General features: G+C 39.4%; 2 protein-coding genes across 2 annotated transcripts; one reads left to right on the forward strand and one right to left on the reverse strand.

The window, feature by feature from the left end:
- The first annotated feature begins 5,161 nt into the window (after nt 1-5,161).
- Nucleotides 5,162-6,957, forward strand: LOC115268326 (uncharacterized). Its single transcript, XM_029876356.2, has 2 exons — nt 5,162-5,252; nt 5,430-6,957. Exon 2 carries the CDS (start codon nt 5,431-5,433, stop codon nt 6,832-6,834), a length of 1,404 nt encoding a protein of 467 aa, XP_029732216.2. The 5' UTR covers nt 5,162-5,252; nt 5,430; the 3' UTR covers nt 6,835-6,957.
- Nucleotides 6,958-13,673: 6,716 nt separating this feature from the next.
- Nucleotides 13,674-19,919, reverse strand: LOC134289771 (uncharacterized). The gene is made up of 2 exons (XM_062856231.1): nt 19,765-19,919; nt 13,674-15,843 (listed from the first exon to the last, which is right to left on the reverse strand). The coding sequence occupies exon 2, from the start codon at nt 15,832-15,834 to the stop codon at nt 14,422-14,424; it is 1,413 nt and encodes a 470-aa protein (XP_062712215.1). The 5' UTR covers nt 15,835-15,843; nt 19,765-19,919; the 3' UTR covers nt 13,674-14,421.
- Between the last annotated feature and the right edge of the window lie 5,038 nt (nt 19,920-24,957).

The raw sequence follows: 24,957 nt of genomic DNA on the forward strand, positions 1-24,957 counted from the left end.
GTGGGTCCCGAGATGAACTAGCCTAGGACTAAAAATCTCGTTAATAAAGACAAAAACCCAGATTAATCCACCTAGTGGTGATAGTGCCTTTCTCGTCGAATATGTACTCATGAACTTTTCGTCGGCGTTAGCCAAAATGTTCCTGAATCCTGAAAACACTTCATATAGAAAAGCAACAATTTTAACGAAGCCGTCATCGATTTTCGAAACTTATTAATGTTATGTTCAACAGCAAAACTGAGCTGAAAAATATCAGACCTCTCAGTTGACTGGTTGACCACCTTAACCCTAGTCGTGTATTGGAGTCATTATGACCCCATTCCATCCACTACGGTAGCGGGGTGAGCGTCAGCTAATGCATGAAGAAGGTTAACTTTATTTACAATCACAGATCACTTTGTGATCTTCGCCAATGTTTATTTCAGCACACTTTAGGCTATATTTTATTATCATTGGTAACATGATTCATGTAAAATTTGACCTTCCTTCGAGAAAAATGCATTCAAATTCTTGAATTTCATTGCCATTCAAATTTCAATCGCAATAAGAAAAGTGAGGGCTCAACCAGTCGCATCCAAATTGTGAGCATTAATTTTAGAAGCATAAGGAGATTGCAGCATTGGAGATTGAAAAACTGTATAAGGTGTTGATGCGATAAAATTATATTTTTTTTTCCATAAAACGTTGATCCATCCTACTATACATTTACACCGCTGGAATCTGAAATGATGTGACTTGAAGAGATCGCTTCGGTCACGATTTTGTTCTCTTGCATATATAATCTTATAATCTTACCCAACGTTTACATGCTATCAAAAAGCCACAATTTGATTTATCGCTTTGACTTTTATTTTGTTCACCTTTATAATTCCGCTATTTGATGTGCAGCTTGCATGGGTTTTGTTAAATTTTGCGTTTGATCACTTCCGGCGGGACACCTGCAACCAATTCCGGTTGTCTCAAATATGGTCTGAGACTATGTTTTTGTCAACTGTTCATCGGGTTACCTGAAAAGCCGAAATTTAATGTGTTCTGAGGCTATTTTCTTGCTAACCGTTCGGAAAATTTTTGAAAAAAAAACCGCGATTTTATGTATCGTATGCGTTATTTTGGTTCCCTTCTATTAAATCACTTCCGATGGAACACCCGCAACCGATTCTGGAATATTATTACAAGCTCTACATGTGGCCTGAGACTATTTTCTTGTTGACCGTTCATCAGATTATCAAAAACGCCGCTATGGTTTAGTTCCCTTCTATATTTTACCACTTCCGACGCGTTACTCGTCTTGTCACCAGATCTGGAACACTACCGGTTCTCCCAAATATGGTCTGAGATTATTTGTTGATTAACCGTTTATCTTGTTACTGAATAAGTCATTAATATGTCGCATGTATTGATTCTCTTTTACATTTGACCATTTCTGGTGGGACACCCGTAATCGGTTCCGTAACACACTGATATGACTTGCGTCTATTTTCTTGTAACTGTTCAACATGTTACCTAAAAAGCCGTGATTTGAGCTATCGCATGCATGGGTTTGGTGTCCCTTCCGGTCCGGAACAGGTTGCGGAACACTACCGATAGTCTCTTAAATAGTCTGAGCCTATTTGCTTGCTAAAGTTCATTAGGTTATCAAAAAGCCATGGGTTTGGTTCAATTTTATATTTGGCCGCTTTCGGAGAGAAACCCGGAACTAGTTTCAGCACTACTGACAGTCCATAATGTGGTCTTAGCCTACTTCCTCAATAACCGGTCACCAAGTTGTCGAAAAAGCCGTGATTTGATGTGCCGTATTCAAAAGTTATGTCAACTTTTATATACGACCACTTCCGGCGGAACACCCGGAACCGGTTCCGAAGCACTACCGGTGCAGATATGGTCTGAGACTGTTTTCTTGCTTACTGTCCATTAGGTTATCGAAATTGCCGCAATTTGAGGTGCCGCATGCATGGATTTGATTCACTTTTATATTTGGCCACTTCCGGCAGGACATCCGGAACCGGTTTCGGAACACTACCGGTTCAGATATGGTCTGAGACTGTTTTCTTGTTAACTGCTCATCAGGTTATCAAAAATGCCGCAGTTTGATGTGTCGCATGCATGGATTTGGTTCACTTTTATATTTGGCCACTTCCGACGGGACACCCGGAACCGGTTCTGGAACACAACCGGTTTAGATATAGTCTGAGACTGTTTTCTTGCTTACTGTCCATTAGGTTATCGAAATTGCCACAATTTGAGGTGTCGCATGCATGGATTTGGTTCACTTTTATATTTGGCCACTTCCGGCGGGACATCCGGAACCGGTTGCGGAACACAACCGGTTCAGATATGGTCTGAGACTGTTTTCTTGCTATTTGTTCATCAGGTTATCCAAAATGCCGCAGTTTGATGTGTCGCATGTATGTGTTTGTTACATTTTTATGTATGGCCCCTTCCAAGGGTAATGGTCCGGAACACGTAAATGGCCATAACTCCGGAACGGCTGGACCGATCCGAACCATTTTCAATAGGAAACAATGGGACCAGATTCCGCGTCGAATGAACCGTCGGTCATTAAAATCGGTTGAGGTTTACTGCCAAAAAGTGTTGTGAGTTTTTTTGTCCACACACATACACACATACACACACACACACCTACACACATACATACACACAGACATCACCTCCATTCGTCGAGCTGAGTTGATTTGTATATGTGACTTGACCCTCCGGGCCTTCTATTAAAAAGTCGTTTTTGGAGTGAACATATAGCCTTTCCAGTACACTTAGTGTACGAGAAAGGCAAAAAAGGAGCAAACTCACCAAAAAGTACTAACTTCAGTAAATTCCAAGACGAAATTGTTTACTTCCAAATGCGTCTCCCCGAAATCCAACCCCAACAATCGCGAATTATGCTACTCAACAACACTACGTCATTTTGAACACCGAGGATCAATTTGCAAGAACTATCTGGGGTAAAATTTGCGGAAGGCATAACACCACCAGCCGATTCCAAATTCGGCCGGCCATATGCAAAACAACGCGGAACGAAGAAAACGCGTGACAGTTTTGATACCGTTGCCGCTTGTGCGCTCAGCGTGCTACGATCATTTAAATTTTAACAACAAGTCTATTTTACGAAACACTGTTGTCGTTGATATAGGTTGATATTTATGGATCAAAAGGTCTGAGCCATCAAGAGAGAAATAATTCCCATGGAAGGCAGGGTTGCAGCCATATGCTGATAAAGCTGCAAAAACTTCGAATTCCCCTATTGTGTGTTACTATAATCTAATCTAATCTAATCTCACACTAACGCAGCCATTACTTGAATGCATCCTGGAAAATGAAGACTTTTCAAGTCTATCATTTTTCTTGTCAATCGGCCAGGCCAACTGCGCAGCATGTACCGCAGAGAAGATTTCAAGGGATGGAAAGATTTCAACATAGTCAATATTTGAAAACATTCTAAACCTTGAAATCGAGGGGAAAGATGGAAGCGTGGACCTCCCGTACCAAACGCTTCCAGATAACGATATAGATATGTTGTATGAATATGGTGATGTATACGGTGATTTGCTAAAAAATATTGATAAGTGCGCCAGGAATGGTGGTAAGATTCTTCACTGAAAAGAGAATAAAGGATTAAGCAATATATACTGAATAAGGCATAAGTGATACGCTCGTTACAGTTACTATTTTTGAAACATGGTATTAATATACAATAAAATTACCTGAATCCTCCTGAAACAAAAAGGTTTATTAGCAGTTAAAAACAAAATATAAATTAAAACATAACCATTACAAAATATATCAAATTTTAATCTGGTATGCTACCACTTTCGGCAAAAAAATAGCAAGATTAAAATTTGATGCAATGTGGTAGATCTTACACCGTAACGCACCGTTCTAAGGTGATCTACCTGCGTTACGGGTGTGTGTTACTATAAGCCGCTTTTTTATAGCTCTTCCGAAATGAGTATTCTCACTGTCCCACTCTCAGGGAGCCGGCACCAAAAGAAGTTTGAATGCAATTATTTCTTAGAAAAGATATGCCTACTGATTACATGAGATTATCAGTAGACTACCGCATCAGCATACCCTAGATATATAAAAATGGATTCATAGTCACCCGGAGCCAGGGGTTTCCAGCTGGCCTAGTGGCAATGGCTGTGGATCGCCAACCCTGAGACGGCGGGTTAGATTCCCGTTCCGGTTGGGATTTTTTTTTTTCAATTCTCTGGGCATGGTGTATCATTGTTCTGGCCTCACAATATACAAATTCATGCAATGGTAGGCAAAGAAAGTCCTTTCAATTAATAACTTTGGAAGTGCTAAACGAACACTAAGTTGAAGAGAGGCAGGCCAAGATCCAGTGAGAACGTAGAGCCATTAAGAAGAAGAAGCCACCCGGATATGGCAGTGCAAACTTTTCTGTTTGCTTCTTCTTCTTCTTTTTCTTAATGGTTCTACGTTCCCGCTGGAACCTGGCCTATACCTCTCTTGAATTAAGGGGATTTTCATTAATTACGTAAGGGTTTAAGGGGGAGGGGTTCCCATACAGGCTTTCCAGGGCTTACTTTGCCTGCCATATTGCATAAAGTTGTAAAAATGTGTGGCAAAGCACAATACCCAGGTAGTCGAGAAAAATTCCCGCCCGGACTGAAAATCGAACCCGCTTTCACCGGATTTGCATTTGCAAAGAATCATCCACCAGACTAACTGGAGACTGGAGGAATTTCGGTATCATGTACATACTTTTAATTCAACGCCGTCTGATAAAAGTACATGAATCATATAAACTTCTTTTGCCGTAATTCTTTCTGCTCAGCTGCTGCTGAATGTGTTCGGCCCTTATCACTTTTGAACCGTTGACCTAATCTAAATTATGGTGAAAAAAGCTCATTGCGATTGTTGTAACAATTACCACTTTGGCAGTAATGCCGATTTCGGACACTGCCTAGAATAAGCACAATGTACATGAAATTTGAAACATGTTTTTTTAGATCAGTCGAAAAAAAATGTTAGCTTTTGGCAAAACCCATTCATTCTTCAGGAATCCACGTCAAAATGAAATATGCAACTTAGTGCTGCTAGGGGTGTTATACCCTATACATAAAACGTTGTGGTCAGTTGTGGCAAGCTCATTGATATAGATGTTTCCAACCCACCATCGAGAGCACAGTGATTGAGCTTGTCAAGTTCAGTAGAACTTGTGAAGATTAAACTTGATAGTTTTTCATTAGTTTCGGTATAATTGCAGTCAGGTAAGCTATTGTTATCTTTCGCGCCTTCAGGTGATAATTATTTATTTCTGATCCCAAAACGTGTTATTGTCTGGAAATGCATAAATCAATAATTTAATTCATGAATATTAAATATAACTAATCAATTCTTGATGTTTTTTTTATAAATCTACATCTTTTCCATTTTCAAATTGACAGAATGAGTCAACCGAGCAATCACAACATTCTTCTGTTAGGAGAAACAGGATCGGGGAAATCTACTCTCATCAATTATTTGGCAAATTATTTCCTTGATGGATCTCCCGATGATCTTAAAATTGCCATCCCAACGAAGTACCACTCACAAAATCTACAAGGCTCTCCGAAGCACTCTGAGCAGGATATCAACGATCAAACAAAAAGTAAAACCGAGAAGTGTACTCTGTATTGTTTTGAGAAAAATGGCAAACAATACGGCTTCATCGATACTCCGGGGCTAAGCGATACAAGCGGAGTGCTCAAAGACAACGAGCATATTGCGAACATCATAACCACTGCTGAGAACATCGGATCCATCGCAGCCATAGCCCTTGTCATTAACGGCACTGTGGCAAGAGTCACAGTGAGCCTGAAAAATGCAATAGAACAAATGAGAAGTGCTGTGCCAGACGTTCTTCTGACAAACCTTGTAGTTGTGTTCACCAACTGTTCTGCAGATACCGTCAACTTTGAACTGTCTGTATTGAAACCATGGACGATTCTTGAGAGAAACATTTTCTACATGAACAACAATGCTCTAAGAGTTGCTCAAAAGGACTGGAACAATAACCAGACAAAAAAGGAAAAACTAATCTCTCAATGGAAAACATCTATGGAAGAAATTGAACTAATGATGGAGCAAATCGATCAGTTCGGAAGCATGGCTTCCAATGCGTTTGGTGAAATGTACAAACTGGGAAATGCGCTTACAGTTCAGCTCAATGAATGCCAAGCACTCATTAAACAGCTCCACGATAAGGAAAAACAATATCAAGATTCCCTGAAGGCCCTCGATCAAGCAACTATCGGTATCAAAACAAACTCCGATTATTCCAAAAAGGTGACGAAGGAAGAAATTGTGTTGATAGATACTCCGTATTGGAATATAGTTTGTAGAAATTGTAATCGAGGTAGCGAGTGTTGTCACGATTGTTGGGCGGTCGCAGTAAAATTTTGTGGCAAATTCCATAATTATGTATGTACAAAATGTAGCTGCAGCTTGAACTTTCACTACTTCGAACGGTTCAAACCAAAAAAAGAGTATAAAGTAGTGGTCGAAATTGATGCTAACAAAAAGCAACAGTATGACAAACATACACAAACAAAGGCTAGAATTGAAGGCGAACTACCCAAGCTCAGTACTAATATAGAGTCTCTGAAACAAAGCTTCGACACTCAGGTTCAAAAAATCCAAAACTGTTGCCGGAGCCTCAAGAAAATACGATCCCTGGGAAAATTTACTGTAGAGCAAGCGGACGTCTTCATGAACATTCTGCAAGACATGCACAACTTGGCAAGTATTGTCGGTACAGCTGATGCAAAAGCTAGATTAAATTATGTTGACAGCCTAACCGAGTTCATATAACAGGCATGTGAGTGGCTTTACTTTATAATGGTAAATCCAAACATTTCAAAATAAATACATATGATATTAGCATCGTCAGTAGTTATCGTTAGAAGAATGCTTTATTTTTCAATTTTAATACAAGCTCTTTAAATTCTTTTGTAATGAAACATACCGAATGCCTTAAACATAATATCAATACTGGTATACGGTGGGTTCGATTCCCGTTACAATGGCATGCAATGGCAGGCAAAGGAAGCCCTTCAATTAATAACTGTGGAAGTGCTCAAAGAATACTAAATTGAAGCGAGGCAGTCCAAGTCCCAGTGGGGACGTAGAGCCGTACAGAAGAAAAAGAAGGAGAAGAAGCTCAACTATGTAATCTATGTAACTACATACATTTATTTGTTCAACGTCAATTAAGACAAGACATAATCAACAATAGTATGCCACAATACTCGGTTTGTGGCTGCCACTCTCCATCCTCGGTCGCGCCCAATGCTCGCCAGGTCACGCTCCACCTGGTTCGCCCATCGTGCTCCCTGCGCTCCACGCCTTCTTGTGCCAACCGGATCAGTGGCAAACACCAGCTTTGCAGGGTTGTTGTCCGGCATTCTTGCAACATGCCCTATCCACCGTATCCTTCCGGCTTCGGCCAGCGAGCTCGTGGTTCATCCTTCTCCGCCACACACTGATCTCCTGCACACCGCCGAAGATCGTCCCCAGGTAACCACTAAGTATTTGAACAAGCCGTAAAGCAGACCGTATTATGCATTTGAACTGCTCGATGCCCTACATAAGCAGTTCGAATGCATAGCTGCCTTGAATTAGCATAAACTGTGCTGTTCAAAAGCTTTTGGCTGTTGATTAGCATTTCAACTGCTTGAGGTGTTTCTGCTTGGAAGCATTCAGAATGCTTTTTAACTGCTATTGCAATGCTAGGAGCAAAGAGTATGAGGGATATGTAATGTGATTGACTACGCATGCTGTCTCTCTCTTACAGAGTCTATGCCTCTGATGATAAATTTGTGTATCTGAGTTGCATATTCGTGTTTCCCTTTCTCATCCAAAAGCTTCGCAGCAAACATTGCACAGCTGGTTTGAATTGGGAACATGGCCATGGAAAAATTATCATTTTTCATTTCGTCCAAGACTTCTTCGAAAAATATGTGGCAAACCGGTGGATGCTTTGGCGGATCATCAAATTAGTGAGAAATTGGAATTTTGTGGTAAATGGAAGTGGTGTAATGCAATTGCTTTGTACTTAACAGAATATCTCTTTGAAAACAATTTTTGGGGTGTTGTAACTAGAATTTCTTTCCACTCACTTCTTTATATTGGTGTTAAAATCAGCGCACGCCATCGGAACAGCTGTAGCCTATCCTGGAGCGTGTAGCAGAAACTCGAGCAGCATAAATGGTTCAGGAATCACCGGAACGTTAGTTCAAACACCAAAAACTACAAAAACATGCAAAAAAGTATCACCTAAATTAACAGAAGTGTGGAGGAAGCGGGAATGCCGAGAGAGCATGAAGCAGACGTAAATCTATTTTTGTTTTGTTTTGCTCTTCGAAACGTTACCGGCGTTACGCTTCTTTGACATTTTGATACGACGTTCCTGAAAGTGTTGCACTCAGACAGCCCGTTATTTTGCCAATACCTGCCGTTGGCTAGCACTATAGGCGTATATACGGCCAATTAGCATTAAATGCCTTGTCATAAAAGCAACTTTTTATTGCTTACTGGTTACTTGGGTCCTTAGCACCCGTCGCTCGAAAGCTCCGAGGGCTTGCAGGTCCTCCTCGAGCATCGTCCATGTCTCGTGTCCGCAGAGAACCACCGGTCTTATTAGCGTTTTGTACATGGTGCATTTGGTGCGGCGGTGAATCTTTTTTGACCGCAGTTTCTTCTGGAGCCCGTGGTAGGCCCGACTTCCGCTGATGATGCGCCTCCGAATTTCTCGGCTCACGTTGTTGTCAGCCGTCAGTAAGGATCCGAGGTAGACGAATTCCTCCACCACCTCGAAAGTATCCCCGTCTATCGTAACATTACTACCCAGACGGATCCGGTCGTGTTCTGTTCCGCCTATCAGCATGTACTTTGTTTTTGAGGCATTGACCACCAGTCCGGCCTTTACTGCTTCGCGTTTCAGGCGGGTGTACAGCTCTGCCACCGTTCCAAATGTTCTGGCAATAATGTCCATGTCGTCCGCAAAGTACACAAATTGTCCGGATTTTGTGAAAATCGTTCCCCGGCTGTTGAGCCCGTCTCGTCGCATCACACCTTCCAGAGCGATGTTGAAGAGTAGGCATGAGAGTCCATCACCTTGTCGCAGTTCCCGGCGAGATTCGAATGAACTGGATAGTTCACCCGAAACCCTTACGCAGTTTTGTACACCGTCCATCGTAGCTTTAATCAGTCTAGTCAGCTTCCCAGGAAAGCCGTTTTCGTCCATGATTCTCCATAGCTCTGCGCGGTCGATACTGTCGTATGCTGCTTTGAAGTCGATGAACAGGTGATGCGTTGGGACCTGGTATTCACGGCATTTCTGTAGGATTTGCCGTACGGTGAAGATCTGGTCCGTTGTCGACCGGCCGTCAATGAAGCCGGCTTGATAACTTCCCACGAACTCATTCGTTTTAGGTGACAGACGACGGAAGATGATCTGGGATAGCACTTTGTAGGTAGCATTTAAAATAGTGATCGCCTTGAAGTTCTCACATTCCAAATGGTCGTCTTTCTTGTGAATGGGGCAGATTACCCCTTCCTTCCACTCCTCCGGTAGCTGTTCGGTTTCCCAGATCCTGACTATCAGCCGATGCAGACAGGTGGCCAACTTTTCTGGGGTTGGGTTTGAGCTGGTGAATGGCATCCTTAATTTCCCTCAGGGGCCGTTCATAAACCACGTAGACTTTTTGGGGGGAGAGGGGGGCCTGACCAAAATCTACGCTCTATACAAATTTCAAAATTTTTGTATAGGCGAAAGTCTAGGAGGGGGGAGGGTGGTCTGAGATGGCCAAATTTTTTTTTTTTACTTAATCATTTATTTGCAGGCTTATGCGCCATTAGGCATAACGAAGCCGAGTTCATTTGAATATTTTTTAACAATTTCATGTTGGATTCTTATATACTATGTTAATTTTGGGGAACCGTAAAACTCGCGGTTTGGTCGAGGTTAGGGAGAACAAAGTTTTCTTTGGGAAGGATGGGATTATGGGATCTTTCCGTTGACATTCAGCAGCGTAGAATATTGGCGTTTCACTGCTGGTCAAACGAAGAGTGGACAGACGACCTGTAACGATACAAACAAACGGGTTTCGAGGGGAAACAAGGTGGACAACCAAAGCGACAAGGGGGATCAAACAACTACATTAATGTTCTTTAAGTACTCGTAAACGAGCCTCAAGTATTCTAGATCCCGCTTACCCAGCACATCTCTAATGTCTTGCTTTTCTGGTTTCCCTCGGGCCCTGAGGGATGCACATAAATCGGATCTGGCAATACCGTATTCGGGACATTCCCACACAACATGGTTGATGTCTTGATAGCCTGCACCACAGCTACAACGATTGCTATCAGTGAGCTTTATTCGATAGAAATGTGAGCCAAGAGAGTAGTGATTGGACATAAGCCGACACATTACCTTGATAAAATCTCGAGCTATATCCAACCCTTTGAACCACGGTTTCTTCGACATCTGCGGAAGAATGGAATGTAACCATCTGCCCAAATCTCCATCATCCCATTTTTGTTGCCAACTGATCAAGGCATGCTGACGAGCAATTGAAAAAAAATCATCAAAGGCGATTTGTCGGTCATAAATATCGCCTTCCATAGCGCCCACCTTGGCAAGCGCGTCCGCCTTCTCATTGCCCGGAATCGAGCAATGCGAAGGGACCCAAACCAAGGTGATATTATATGCTTGATTCGATAAAGCACTCAGAGTAGATCGTATTTCACTGAGGAAATACGGAGAGTGCTTTACCGGCCTCATTGAACGGATAGCCTCTATCGAGCTGCGGCTATCCGTAAAAATGAAGTATTGATCAGAGGGAAGAGAGGCGATTCGCTCTAATGCGTAGTGTATAGCCGCCAATTCTGCGACGTATACTGAGCAAGGACTTTGAAGTTTGTGGGCGGCGCAATGAAGCTCATTAAATACACCAAATCCAGTGGAATCATTTGTTTTTGACCCGTCGGTGAAAAATCTTCTGTCGCAGCTGACATGACCAAACTTGCTTGCAAAAATTTTTGGAATGTGCTCCGATCGGAGCTGATCTGGAATTCCACGGATTTCTTGCTTCATGGTCAGATCAAAACCTATAGTGGAATTGAAGAAGTCTGGGAAGCAATCGCGGTTGAGAATATTCGAAGAAGGGCATGGCCAAATTTTGGTCTACGTGGTTTATGAACAGTCCCTCAGCGTGGGAGTTGGTTCATTTCCGTCCTCCGCTGCACTGGTCTCGTCGTTTTCTCCGTTGCCGTGGGCTCCCGTGCCTTCGTTCTCCACGCCATTCAGGTGCTGATCGAAGTGCTGCTTCCACCTTTCGATCACCTCATGTCCGTCCGTCGAGAGGCCTCCGTCTTTATCCCTGCATATTTCGGCGGCACGAAGCCGCACAGATCGAAAAAATAATGTAAAATTATGTGACATATGATGCACATGATTGGAGCGTGGGATATCATAGAAGTTTACATGACATATAATGTAAATGTCATAAAATATAATGTAAACTTATATTAAATGTGATGTAATTCAGCATGACTCTGAGTGTTTACATGACATATAACGCAAATTTACATGATATATCATGTAAACCATCATAACAGTAAGTTAACATGGCTAAAATGAAGTTTACATGACATGTAAATCTCATTATTTTTATCTGTGCGTTGCGGGATGCGTTGAGCTTCTGATAGAACTTCCGTGTTTCTTGGGAACGGCACAGCAGTTCCATTTCTTCACACTCCGCTTCTTCCAGGCGGCGCTTTTTCTCCCGAAAGAGGCGGTTTGCTGTTTCCGCTTCTGTTTGTAACGTTCCACGATCTGTTGGGTCCCTTGCTGCGAGGCCGGTAATCCTCGCTGCGTTCTTCTCCTCAAAAACCGTTCTACACTCTTCGTCGAACCATTATTCGTTCCGTCGATTCCGTTCCACGTACCCGATGGTGCTCTCGGCTGTGTCGTTGATGGCTGCTTTCACTGTACTCCAGTAGTCCTCTCCCAGACAACCAGCCATCGTATAAGATGTTGCATAAGATGCTAAAGTGGAGGCGATATGCGTACATTTTACATGCGCCTAAATGGAGGCATGCACGCATAAGGCCTCCACTTTATCATCTTATGCAACATCTTATACGATGACTGGTTGTCTGGGCTAGGCTCTAGAGGGCCTCATCGAGCTCGCGCTCGTCTGGCAACGCGGCCTCGAGATTCTGCTCGTATTCTGAGGCGACATCCGGTTGCTTTAACCGCTCTTGGTTGTACCGTGGACTAGACCGTGGAGGACACCGGTACCGTACATTGTTGATGACGGAGAGTTTTGGGCTTAGAGCTCTTCCCTGGCAATGTTGTCAATGTCTATATACTATATAGACTATAGCTAAAGCTATAGCTATTCAACTAGAGCACACTGATATTGCTTTCACTTTCTGCATTGAATGTAGATACTGGGATGTCCGGGACACGATAATATGGGAAAATACTAAAATTCAAAAACTCTCGCTCCGGTATATTTTTTAGGTTCCATTAATGTCACACATCAACTCTACAAAATTTCAGATCGAATTTTCTTACGATTTTCTATGAGATAAATTATTTTTTCGAAGTAAATCGATGAATGATTTTTGTAGGAAACTCCACGAGGAATCAGCCCTCCGAAGACCACAAAACAATGAGACATTCATGGAAAAAGTTGTTAGAATATGAACATTGGCGTAGCTAACTTTTTCTTGTTTCTCACTCATTCTCGTAAACAAACACGAGAACGAGCGGGATGAAAGAGGGGGCCTGTGCCCCCTCTGGCTCTGGCATCCTTCTCTTTCTCGTGTTTGTTTAGGAGAGTGAGTGAGAGAAAAGAAAAAGCTAGCTACGCCAATGAACATGAACATACCTACCCAATTGATAAAATGATGTCATTTTATTATTTACTAGCTGTCCCGGCAAACGTCGTACTGCCTGCCTACTGTGTTTTTTTGACATATGTATAGCTCCAAAGAGAACTCCGAAAGCTAGACTTTACAAATACTGGTGTGAGTGAGAAATGAACAAATTGGAGTGGAATTTGCGAAAAAGTTACTCGTGCTCTCGGTGAGACTCGCACTCACGACTTCTACTCACTAGACAAGCGAGTTGCCAACAACACCACGAGAATACTCGAACATGTTGTGACTAATCTGAATTCAAATTCAGTTCGAAATACTGAGGTTATCTTTTCCGCAGACCGCACTTAATTCAGATAAATTAGATGCATATTCTCCAGTTAGCCTAGTGGTTAAGGTTAAGGATCGCCAATCCGGAGACGGCGGGTTCGATTCCCGTTCCAGTTGGGAAAATTTTCTCGACTCCCTGGGCATAGTGTATCATTGTACTTGCCTCACAATATACAAATTCATGCAATGGCAGCCAAAGGAAGCCCTTCAATTAATAACTGTGGAAGTGCTCAAAGAACACTAAGTTGAAGAGAGGCAGGCCAAGTCCCAGTGAGGACGTAGAGCCAAAAAGAAGAAGAAGATGCATATTCACTGCACACTACGCATCTATTGTATATGTAAAGCCTAGGCGAGAGCGCATTGTTTTGAGTGCGTTCCTCGCACGATATATTTCTGACTATTTTTGTGGTGGTACTTCAACTTTCAGGTTACACAATAGGTTCCGAAGTGTGTTGTCGCTTATGTGTACCACGTGAAGTATCCTTGACGTTGAAGCGTGTTTTTGATTGGGATTGTGGTTTTCAGATGAAATAATAGGCTAATTCGTTTTACTTCTAGTGTGCTACAGTGTTGTCGTTGTTGTTTTCGTAATATTTCTACTTTGAACCTTCTAAGAATTTGCAATCCTTCTGTTGTGTGTAAACTTGCAAGTATACCTGCCATTCTGTGTGAAAATCGGATCTAAATTTGTGGTTTCCCTGACGCAAATTAAGAAAAAGGGATCAAGTCTACCCAGTCTCTCCTAAAGATAGGCCGAAAAAATCCATTTGATGTGCAAACACCCCTTTTGTCCAAAAAAGTTGATATAATTTCCTGAACCGTTTCGGAATTCGAATTTTTACAGGCATTCGGTATGTTGCTTTGAACTGGATTCAAGTAGTTATTCTTGAGAGAAAAGTGTAAGGCTAGGTGTAAGTCATTTATTAGGATATGTATATTTACAAATTTAAGCCAAGATTTTCATAGATCAAATATTAAAGATAAAACCAAGTTATAATATCGAGTAGTTTAAATTTTAGTGCACACACATTTAGCAGTATGAATTTCAGATATTTAATTATTCTGTAAACATTAAGCTATTAAAGAATATACATAATGTATTCATAAATGGCGTAAAGCATTTGTCTAACGGTAAACAGTGGCGAGGCTAATAGTATGATTTGAAAATGTTTCTGCCAATCATGGCTGTTGAATGAATTCAGTCAGGCTTTCAACATAATTCAATCTAATTCTAGCTTCAGATGTGCCAGCAGTAGTTGCCATATTGCGCACGTCTTTCAGAATAGCCACGAAGACGTCCGCTTGCTCTGCAGTAAAATTGCTCTGGGATCGTATTTTCCTGAGGCTTTGACAACAGTTTTGGATTTTTTGGATTTGAGTGTCAAAGCTTTGCTTTAGTGAATCAATTTTAGCACTGAGTTTTGGTAGTTCGACTTCAATTCTAGCCTTTGCTTGTACATGATTATCATGTTGTTGCTTCATGAATTCATTGATTTCGATCACAACTTTACGATTCTTTCTTGGTTTGTACGTTTCGAAGTAGTGGAAATCCAAGCTGCATTTACATTTTGTGCATTGATAATTATGGAATTTGCTACAAAATTTTACTGCAATCGCCTTACAATCGTGACAACACTCGCCATCCGGATTACAATTTCTGCAAACTATATTCCAATATGGAGTGTGTATCAACACAAGTTCTTCTTTCGTCACCTTTTTGGAATAATTGGAAGTTGCTTTGATACCGGCAGTTGCTTCATTGAGGGCCTTTGAGGAATCATCATATTGTTTTTGCGTGGTCTGGAGCTTTTCGATTAGCATTCGGCATTCATTGAGCTGTATTGTTATTAAATTTCCCAACTCGTGCATTTCACCAAACGCATTAGAAGCCATGCTGCCGAACTGATCGATTTGTTCCATCATTTGCTCAATTACTTCCATAGATGTTTTCCATTGAGATTTAAGTCTTTCCTTCTTTTCCTGATTATTGTTCCAGTCCTTTTTAGCAACTCTTAGAGCATTGTTGTCCATGTAGAATATGTTTTTTTCTGGAATCGTCAACGGTTTCAATACGAACAGCTCAAAGTTGACAGTATCTTCAGAACAGTTGGTAAACACAACCACAAGGTTCGATAGTAGAACATCTGGCACAGCACATCTCATTCGATCTATTGCATTTTTCAGGTTCGCTGTGACTCTTGACACTGTACCGTTAATGACAAGCACAATGGCGGCGATGGATCCGATATTCTCAGCAGTGGTCATGATATTTTCTATATGCTCGATGTCTTTGTCCGCTCCGTTTGTATCACTTAGCCCCGGAACATCGATAAAGCCGTATTGTTTGCCATTATGCATGAAATTATACAGAGTACACTTCTCGGTTTTACTTTTCGTTTTATCGGAGATGTCCTGTTCAGAGTGTATAGGAAAGCCTGGTTTGTTCTGCGGGTGATACTTCATTGGGATTGCAATTTTAAGATCATCGAGTGATCCCCCGAGAAAATAATTTGCCAAATAATTGATGAGAGTAGACTTCCCGGATCCAGTTTCTCCCAACAGTAAAATGTTGTGATTGATCGGTTGACTCATACTGAAAAGCTGAAAATTGAGAAAATTTAGCCATTTTGGGAATATCATCGAGAATTTAAAATCTTTTTTCATGATTCATAGTAAATTAATAAATTGATTTCTAATTTTCGGTTTTGTTTTTCAATAGTTATCATCATACAAACAGTCAGAACTCCTTTAACCTTTTGAAGCCGGATCGTTTCACCACTGCTACTGTAATCTCCCTGGCCTTGAATATGTTTGTTATGTCCTGTTTCATCCACCGGGCATCAAAGGGTGAACACGGTGCTACCCATAAATACCAACAGCAAGTTTAGGTTGTCTTGCATCCAATGAAGCTATTTTTTTGCGGTTCAACTAGCATCTGATACAAGCTTATCATGTGAAATAATTAGAAATAATAATAATGGCACTCTAAAGGTTGTCAACTCCTAATTTATTCGTTCAAGACCTAGTTACTATAAATATATTGTTTATCTGGTCTGAAATAGTAATGTAATGCACGTGCTAAAACCTCTTTTTTTATTAGTATATTTCGTTATGTCAGTTAAAACAAAAGAAGTAAATTTCATAAGTATGTACTAGCAATAAATTGGAAAAATGTGCTTGATTATGAATTGCAAATATCGAAATTCGTGAAAATTGGGCGAAGATGCACACTAAAAAAATCTCAATATTACAGTTGACACAATGTTTATAAATGACGTAATGCCATAAGCCGTCAAATAAAATGAGACTGATTTTTGTGTTTTATTAAACGTTTTCACACACTTTCGCCAAAAATAGTTTATTTATGGCTCATTCCCAATATTTTAGGATGCTCTCACTGTTTTCTGCAGGCAAAGCCTTAGTTTCCAGTATGGAATGACATAAAATTACACGTCCTCGGTCATAAACAGCATAAACAGCGATGTGCGTGTCAAACGTCAAAATGCTTTCCGTTTTGGTTCTCGTGTTTGCTGATTAGTTTCGGTGGTAAATTTTCACGGTTTCATCCCGCGTTTGTGTTGAATTTGTTGAATATACGAAATATACGTTAGCAGAACTGCATTGGACTCAATACAGAGTAGTGAAAAAAATACCGCCTTCCAGTCCAGAAGTTGCAAAATAAGAGATCTCCAAAGAGCTGAGCGGCAGTGTTTTCAACATGCTCCGTGATGGCTTCAGTGATTCATCACTGGGAAGCGGTGGGAATTTAAGATGTCGATAGTGCGAATAATATGTAGATCATTGATTATTTTATTATTCGTGGAAGTATTTGTAAATAATAATGTTGTGATGAATATGCAGCAGTAAGAACCTGCAGGTAAGCAGAGCCGTAACGTGGTCGCATGGCGCCCTTGGCTAGCTTCCAGATTGACGCCCCTCGACAATTGGACATTGGAATGTTGGAAAAAAAATGTAGTTATACCGCATTTAGTTCACCACTGGACTGCGAACTGCGACTTCATAAGTGCGAAAACGTAAATAAAAGTGCGCGTTTGCATCAAATCAGGTTGATGTCTTCGGCGCACTATTTCTTCAATCTATGGTGAACAAGTGCTCTGAAGACACCGAGTTGATTTGATGCAAACGCGCACTTTTATTAGCGTTTTCGCACTCGTGAAAACTAGTGCGATAGTCCAGTGGTGAACTAAATGCGCTATATTCTTTTTATTTTTCAAAGTTTCTTTGAAATTTGTATATTAAGATCGAGATTTTTTGGTAATATTGTACTTTTTACAACGGCGTGCGTTCTGAAGGGTTGATTGAGTATCAGGGGATTGCAAGAATCCTCAAAAATGTATATGACAAATTTCCGGTGATTTGTTCAATTGGTTTTACCAGAGTTTTGCAATAAGTTTACCAAAGGTTTTTTTTCTGAAGTTTAATCAGAATATTTCTCAGATGATCTGTAAGAAATTTTTCAGAAACCATTAGACGAACCATGGACAATGGACATAGAGGAATGCCAGAAGGGATTTCTGAAAAAAAATCTGTATATGAGCTTTGTTGGAAGCTCTGGAATATTTTTTTCTAGAATCTCTTGAGGAATTTCTGCAGGGATATCCGGAAGAATACCAGATGAAAATCCGGGAGACATTTCAGCAAGAATTTTCATTGGAGTTTATGGAGTAATTCTTGCACAAATTTCTGGAACAGTTCATGAAGAAGCGCCTGGGAAAATTTCTGAAAAAAAATACTTGGAAGAAATTTGACGAAATCTCTGAAAAAAAAACGTTTCTCAAAATACGTCTAGAGGATTTTTTAAAATAAACCTCAAGAAAGCTTTATAGAGAAATCCCGGGAGGAATTTTCGAAGGATTTCATTGAAGACTTTCAAAAGAAACCTTTGGAGAAATTTGGGACGAAATCAACGGTAGGTTTTCTAATGGAAGACCTGTAGAAATTTTTGAAAGGCATTCAAAATTTATGATTTTCTGAAGGAATTTATAAGCAAATTCATGAAGGGTTTTCTAAAGGAATTCTAGAATTTGAGATTGAGTAAAGTGAGTAATTTCTTCTTCCTAAAAGAATATTCTGAAAATTTTCTAAAGGGAACTTTGGTAGAATTTGTAAAGAAATCTATAGAAAACCTTTCAAAAAGTTACTGAATGGATTTTCAGAGAAAAATTGATTTCTAAGGGAATACCTGCAGGATTTTCTATGGGAATCTATTTAGAACAACTGAGGAAATCTATTAAAGGGTCTCTAAGTAATCCCTATATATATATTTTAAGGGAATCTCTAATGCGTTTTTGAAGGAAACGCAGGAAAATTTGTAAAGAAAATCATTGATGGTTGAATTCTTTGGAAATTTTTCAAAGAAATCTCTCCAGAAATTTCCGAAACAATTTTTGAATGAGTTTTCGAAAGAAACCCAGTAAGAAATTTCGAATGCCTGGTGAAATTTATTAAGGAGTTTTTGGAATATTTAATTTGTTTTGAGGAAATAAAAATAGGAATTGGTGACTTCTTGCGGTGAATACGACATGAATGGTTTCTGCTAGATTTACAAGAGTTCAGTACATAGTATTCAGATGATGCTCTTTCAGTTCATACAATTGTTATCTCCACTAAAAATGTCTTTGGGCTTATTTACTGGAGACACTCCCCAGTGAGAATGTGCAGGAATTTTTAAAAATTAAACCTTCACTTGAATTTCGAAAGCATATTGATTGTGCTTAACTCACTAAAAAACTAAAACAGTTTCTCAAATAAAATAGATGATACATTTTCAAGTTATGTCATGGTAAATAATCTACAAAAAAACCGTATTTTTGAAAATACGGAAGAACGTAAAAAACAATGTCATCCTGTTTCCTTCTAGCCTTTGGCCTTTTTGGCGCCCCTTTGAGGTTGGCGCCCTTGGCGGGGACCAACCTGGCCAACCGCACGCTACGGCTCTGCAGGTAAGTGACGATGACAATAATTTGTGATTGGGTGCTGAACAATGAACAAGAACATAACCTTGAAATGGACGTCATGCCGTAAAGTTTATTTTTACGTCATGACGTGTATTTTTTTACCGTTGTTCGCTTCTTGTAATTTTAAGAACGAACGTAATTGTGCGTTTGAAACTGACGTATTATTCCATCAATCTACTCGCTGCAATATGTCGGCGTAAAATGACGTAAAATTACGCATACTTTTAGAAATGTGTGAGCCATTTAATTTTAAAATTGAATTCTTTATAACAAAAGAAATTTTGAAATGACCAGTTGAGGACACGAATGATAACAACGACTTTTTTCTTTTTTTTATCGTAACGTCACCACTAGGACAAACTCTGCTCTTCAGCTTTGTATTCTTGAGCACTTCTATAGTTATTAACTGAGAGCATTCTCTGTTTTTGCATTTGTATATTTGTCAAGGATTTCAAATAAATTTCAATCACAAAAAGTTTCTGAACCGACCGGGAATCGAACTCGTCACTATCAGCATGATTTCGCTGTGATCCCGCGAACTTACCGCTTGGTATATTCCGAAAACAAAACAATAACTATCAAGTTTGGAGAATTCACAAATTCGGCAGAAAAAACTAACAGCTCGTTAAACAAAAGTTGTAAAAAGTGTGCTCTGATATGCTTAATAAGTGTACGTAGAACTCACTGTGCTGTCAATTCGATGGGTTGGTTGTTTTTATATCTACCAGATAGCCAGTTAGCCCGAACTGGACGGCGGATGACACAAAGTACCCCAAAGTAGAAATCGTACCCATTATTGCACTTTATCCACCACCATTGAGGTAGGTCAACTGCTCATATTTGATAAGGGCCGAAAACAGTGGCCAGCTGAGTGGAAAGCAAACGATGGAAGATATTTATCAGGGTGAGTCAACTTTGTATGGGAAAATTAAAATGAGATCGCGTTGCGTTGTGGAACTGTTGGAAAGTAACGTTTCCCATACTAAACCCCACATATTCACGAAAACGATTTACAAAAAATAACTATGCAGTCGAGATGTAATAACCTAGGGCTAAAAATCTCGTTAATACAAATAAAAAAAAAAAACAATATTGACCCAGTCTAGTCTATATATCACCTTGCATTTTTATCAGAAGGTGTTCAATGAACTGCACTTGCGTATCTAAGGTGAGTATGAATCAATTTAATCTATCTTGGACATAAAGTGATAGTCTACCAATAATCTCAGATTATCAGTAGCAATACATTTTCCAAGAAATGGCATTAACAGTAAACCCTAGTCGTGCATTGGGGTCATTATGACCCCACATTATGTGTACTACGTCAGCGAGATGGCAGTGTTTTGAATTGGTTGGTACTACATTTTTACGTCTTCGGTTCTGATCTAGATCAGTTTTATCTTACTCCAGAGCTCTGGATATGCATCTTGCAGGGTTGCAGTCTTCAGAAAAGTGCTTTGAATTGGTTGTTACTACATTTTTACGTCTTTGTTGTTGGTATAGAAGAACAACTATATCTACATCAGTTTTATCTTTCGATATGACTTACTTGTACTCTAAATGTGCAAGGAATAAAAAAATATTTAGAAAGATAGTTTCTTTCGCAAAGTATTTTTAAAGTCAAAGGTTCACAGTTGATGGGCCGTTACTTTCACGGTTTTGCCACTAGACGGCGCACGGTGTGTTGAAACAGGATTATTATCGCACTTTCATGAAACTAAAATATTTTTTCGTTATTTGTTAGCCTAAGCTGTATATATTAAGATTCGGGAGGTTAAAAAATCTTTCATCGGGGAAAATTAAAATAAATTCGATTTTAGTAGTTTACCACTTTTCCTATATGATATGGTATTACGCAAATCTGATGAACCTAAACTCCGCTAGAAAAAGTCCCCTTTCTATTAATAAATTTGAAACCATTTAGTGAGAAACGAATGTAAAAGTCTTTACAATGAGTTTAAATTTGTTTGGCGTTCGTTTCTTGTATCCAGCCCACTACAGTCTGCCGAAAGTCATAAATCATAAAAGTCTACATTTCTTCCATTTGTCTGGCACACAGATATTTGTAATGAAGGTAAACAAATACTTCCGGCTCATACATTTGAGGAGGCGCCATACACCTGTGACTCGTAGCATTTGCAGCACATACTCTTCATGTGCTAATTTGCCTGAAATGGTGGGTATTGGTTGCACATACTTTACATGCCAAACCATGTAACGATACACCTAAACGACGATCACACGGCCACGAAAGATGCTTCGATTGGGAAATCATTAAACAAATATGGTGACTTAATCACGCGTATTTTTTTTAACATTCATGTTAACTGTTGTTTTGAGCTAGTTTAGCAGATATACTGATAGCTCTTCGAATATAATAAGAACTTTCATGTATATTGTGCTCTGATTTTGCTGGGCTTGATGTTTTACTAACAAGTGAAAATTCATTCTATGAATACTTTTGTTTGCATGTAGGACGCATAGGGCCGATTTCTTCACCCTGGCTTAAGCTTAAAACCAGGTTTAACTATATGGGTAAGCCTGGTTTACCGGTTAATCCGAGGTGAAGATATCAGCCCTTAGAGAATAGCTTTTGATTACTCCTTCGGTACACGCCCATGATACACGTACTTTAAGGTAAGCATATGTAATCACTTTTTTATTGTGAAATCAACCAATGTTTGATTGAAACAGTTTTAGATTTGATAATGATGAACCTGGGCATGTTAGCGGAATACATGTACGTAAACAGAATATCGGATTAAGTACGGGACACTGAAGATGACTCACAGTTGAAGTTGAAATACGTATCTATCAAAAAATACAAAATCGTAGTGCAATTGAAAGGAACAGTCCTTAGCTCTATTTTCTTTTTTACTTAGTTTTGGATATGTTCATTGTTGTTTATGCTGAGAACAAATTTGACTAAATCTACAGATGAAATGAAAATTAAAAATGTAGAACATCAATGTTCTGGGAATGTCATAAAATATATTAAAAAACAACAACAGTGATGTGTAAAGTGAGGCAAGATTGACGCAATTTGAGGTTTCAATAAAACCTTTTAAGGAACTTTTATTAGTTACTTTATGCTTCATTTCGGAATCATTGGATAGATTTTGATTGGTAAATTGAATAGTTATAACACATAGAATTTGGTTGAAAGGTATCGAGTGTACGGGTGGCATTTTAATTCGTTTTTTTTCAATTTCTCCCCATACTGAATCTGCTGTCAAACTCACTTTGCAAATATGTAGGGATTTTACTTGGGAAAAAGAAATTTTATTTTACGCAGTCATAACATTGATACCATTAAAATGCATAAAGTTTTTATCAAGACCAAAGTGTGTTATAAAATAAAACTACAGATAACCCAGACGAACATAGAAAAAAATCACTGCACGAGACTACCATTATTGAAATTCATCAGATTACTTGCAAATTGATGTGTTTACAATATATTCTAGGCTTATTCTTTGAGGGAGGGGCTGTTCATAAACCACATAGACCAAAATTTAACCATCTCAGAACCCCACCCCCCTCCCCTTCGTAGACTTTCGTTCATACAAAAAATTAATTTGTATGGAGCGTAGACTTTAGCCAGACCCCCCCCCTCCCCCCCAAAAAGTCTACGTGGCTTATGAACGGCCCCAGATGTGATTCACATTGACATATATTAAGCATGCGTTGCATTCGGTAAATTCTTAATAAAAACTTGTGATGTTTTGAAAAAGATTTCAATACAATTTCTATAATTATTCTTGACCAAATGATTGTTTGATTAAAAAAATGTTATGACATTCAATTTGCTTATCATGACTAGATAATATCACGTTAACCCGCTGTTTCTTCTTACCTCACCCGTTTTAACTTGGCCCGGTGTGCCTTAATTTAAACCAAATGTTGAATAATAGTTTCGGATGCATTAACATAACATGACAACGCCAATTATATGTTTTTTGCATCAACTTTTTGTTGTTTGTGACTCAACAGCCCACTAAACCCTAAAGGTATCATAATTTTAAGATTTTGTATGGACAAAAGTCCTCAACAGATCGGAGGCAGAACTTTTACAAATGAGTCATGCACGCTCAGTATAGTCGACTAATACTTTTTGGCAAATATCCATGTGGATGTGGTTTGACATGTAAAGTATGTGCAACAAATCACCGCCATTTCAGGTAAATTAGCACATGAAGGGTATGTGCTGCAAATGGTATGAGTCACAGGTGTATTGCGCCTCCTCAAATGTATGAGCCGCACTAATGGGAAGTATTTGTTTACCTTCATTACAAATATCTGTGTGCCAGACAAATGGAAGAAATGTAGACTTTAATGATTTATGACTTTCGGCAGACTGTAGTGGGCTGGATACAAGAAACGAACGCCAAACAAATTTAAACTCATTGTAAAGACTTTTACATTCGTTTCTCACTAAATGGTTTCAAATTTATTGATAGAAAGGGGACTTTTTCTAGCGGAGTTTAGGTTCATCAGATTTGCGTAATACCACATCACATAGGAAAAGTGGTAAACTACTAAAATCGAATTTATTTTAATTTTCCCCGATGAAAGATTTTTTAACCTCCCGAATCTTAATATATACAGCTAAGGCTAACTAATAACGAAAAAATATTTTAGGTTCATGAAAGTGCGATAATAATCCTGTTTCAACACACCGTGCGGCGCTAGTGAGTACACAAATTTTATAACTTGTATATCTCAGAATCCTGATATACAGAAAGTTGGTTTCTTCGGCAAAGTTGTTTGGTAGGTCAAGAGTTTACAGTTGATGGGTCGTTTGATGTAAAGTTTTGCCACTAGGCTTTAGTCACGCAGTTCCAATGGCATTTAATTGTTTGAAGTTTCTCGAAAAGTATTGAAAATGTGGTAACTTTTCCCCCTTTAAACATATTTAAGTTAAGTGAAGTGTTTTTCATAGACCTGTTAGTGAATTATTAAAACTAGTAAATTACTTTTTGAATTTCTATTAAACTGTCAATTTTTTGCATTTTACCTTACACTATTTGAATTAGATCTAAAAGTTTCAACACAACAATATCTATATATGTATTGAATTAGTTCCACAAACCACAATATATATGTACGCATACATGAAATCTATAAGGTAGAAAAACTACAGAGCGAAATACGAAATCAGTATAATATACTCTGCCGTCGTGGAAACACCTATTTCAAACTAGATCCGAAATCATTACGGTCGCTGGCTATCCGATGCCCCCCTTATAGTGAAGTTCTTCCAAGTTTCAACGGTACGATTACAAGGTTGAAGTGTATGGTCGTGAATTAGTTTAGTACTTTGACGAAGAAAGTGAAACAACTAGGCGTCCATAGCAAACCGTGGGGCGCAAAAAAGTGTGCTGATTTCCCTGGCAACACACCGCGTGTTGGTTATTTTCCGAGTGCAAGTGTGGTCAGCGGTCCCGGGCAGCGAAAGGCTGCAAAGAAAGCCTGTATACGGCCGGCATTTAGTGTAGATAACGAACAGACCAATATACTAGACACAAATGTAAAAAAAAAAAAATTCGGTGCACTTAATCCTGAGACAAAGCAGTTTAAAGGACGGAAGTAGAATTTAAAAAAAAAAATCTTGAGTCGACGTCAAAAATATATCTTGAAGTGCTCTAACTTCGAGTTGAGTTAACCGATCAAGCCCAAAATGGTACCAATTACAGCTAACTAGTAAAATACAGATAACTAATAGTCAAAATTTGAG

Source organism: Aedes albopictus, chromosome 3 (assembly GCF_035046485.1).
Source record: "Aedes albopictus strain Foshan chromosome 3, AalbF5, whole genome shotgun sequence".
NCBI classification, from domain to species: Eukaryota; Metazoa; Arthropoda; class Insecta; order Diptera; family Culicidae; genus Aedes; species Aedes albopictus.

What these genes read in the sequence shown, in the direction of transcription:
- LOC115268326 (XM_029876356.2), top strand. Translation starts at nt 5,431, where the DNA reads ATGAGTCAACCGAGCAATCACAACATTCTTCTGTTAGGAGAAACAGGA.
- LOC134289771 (XM_062856231.1), bottom strand. Translation starts at nt 15,834, where the DNA reads ATGAGTCAACCGATCAATCACAACATTTTACTGTTGGGAGAAACTGGA.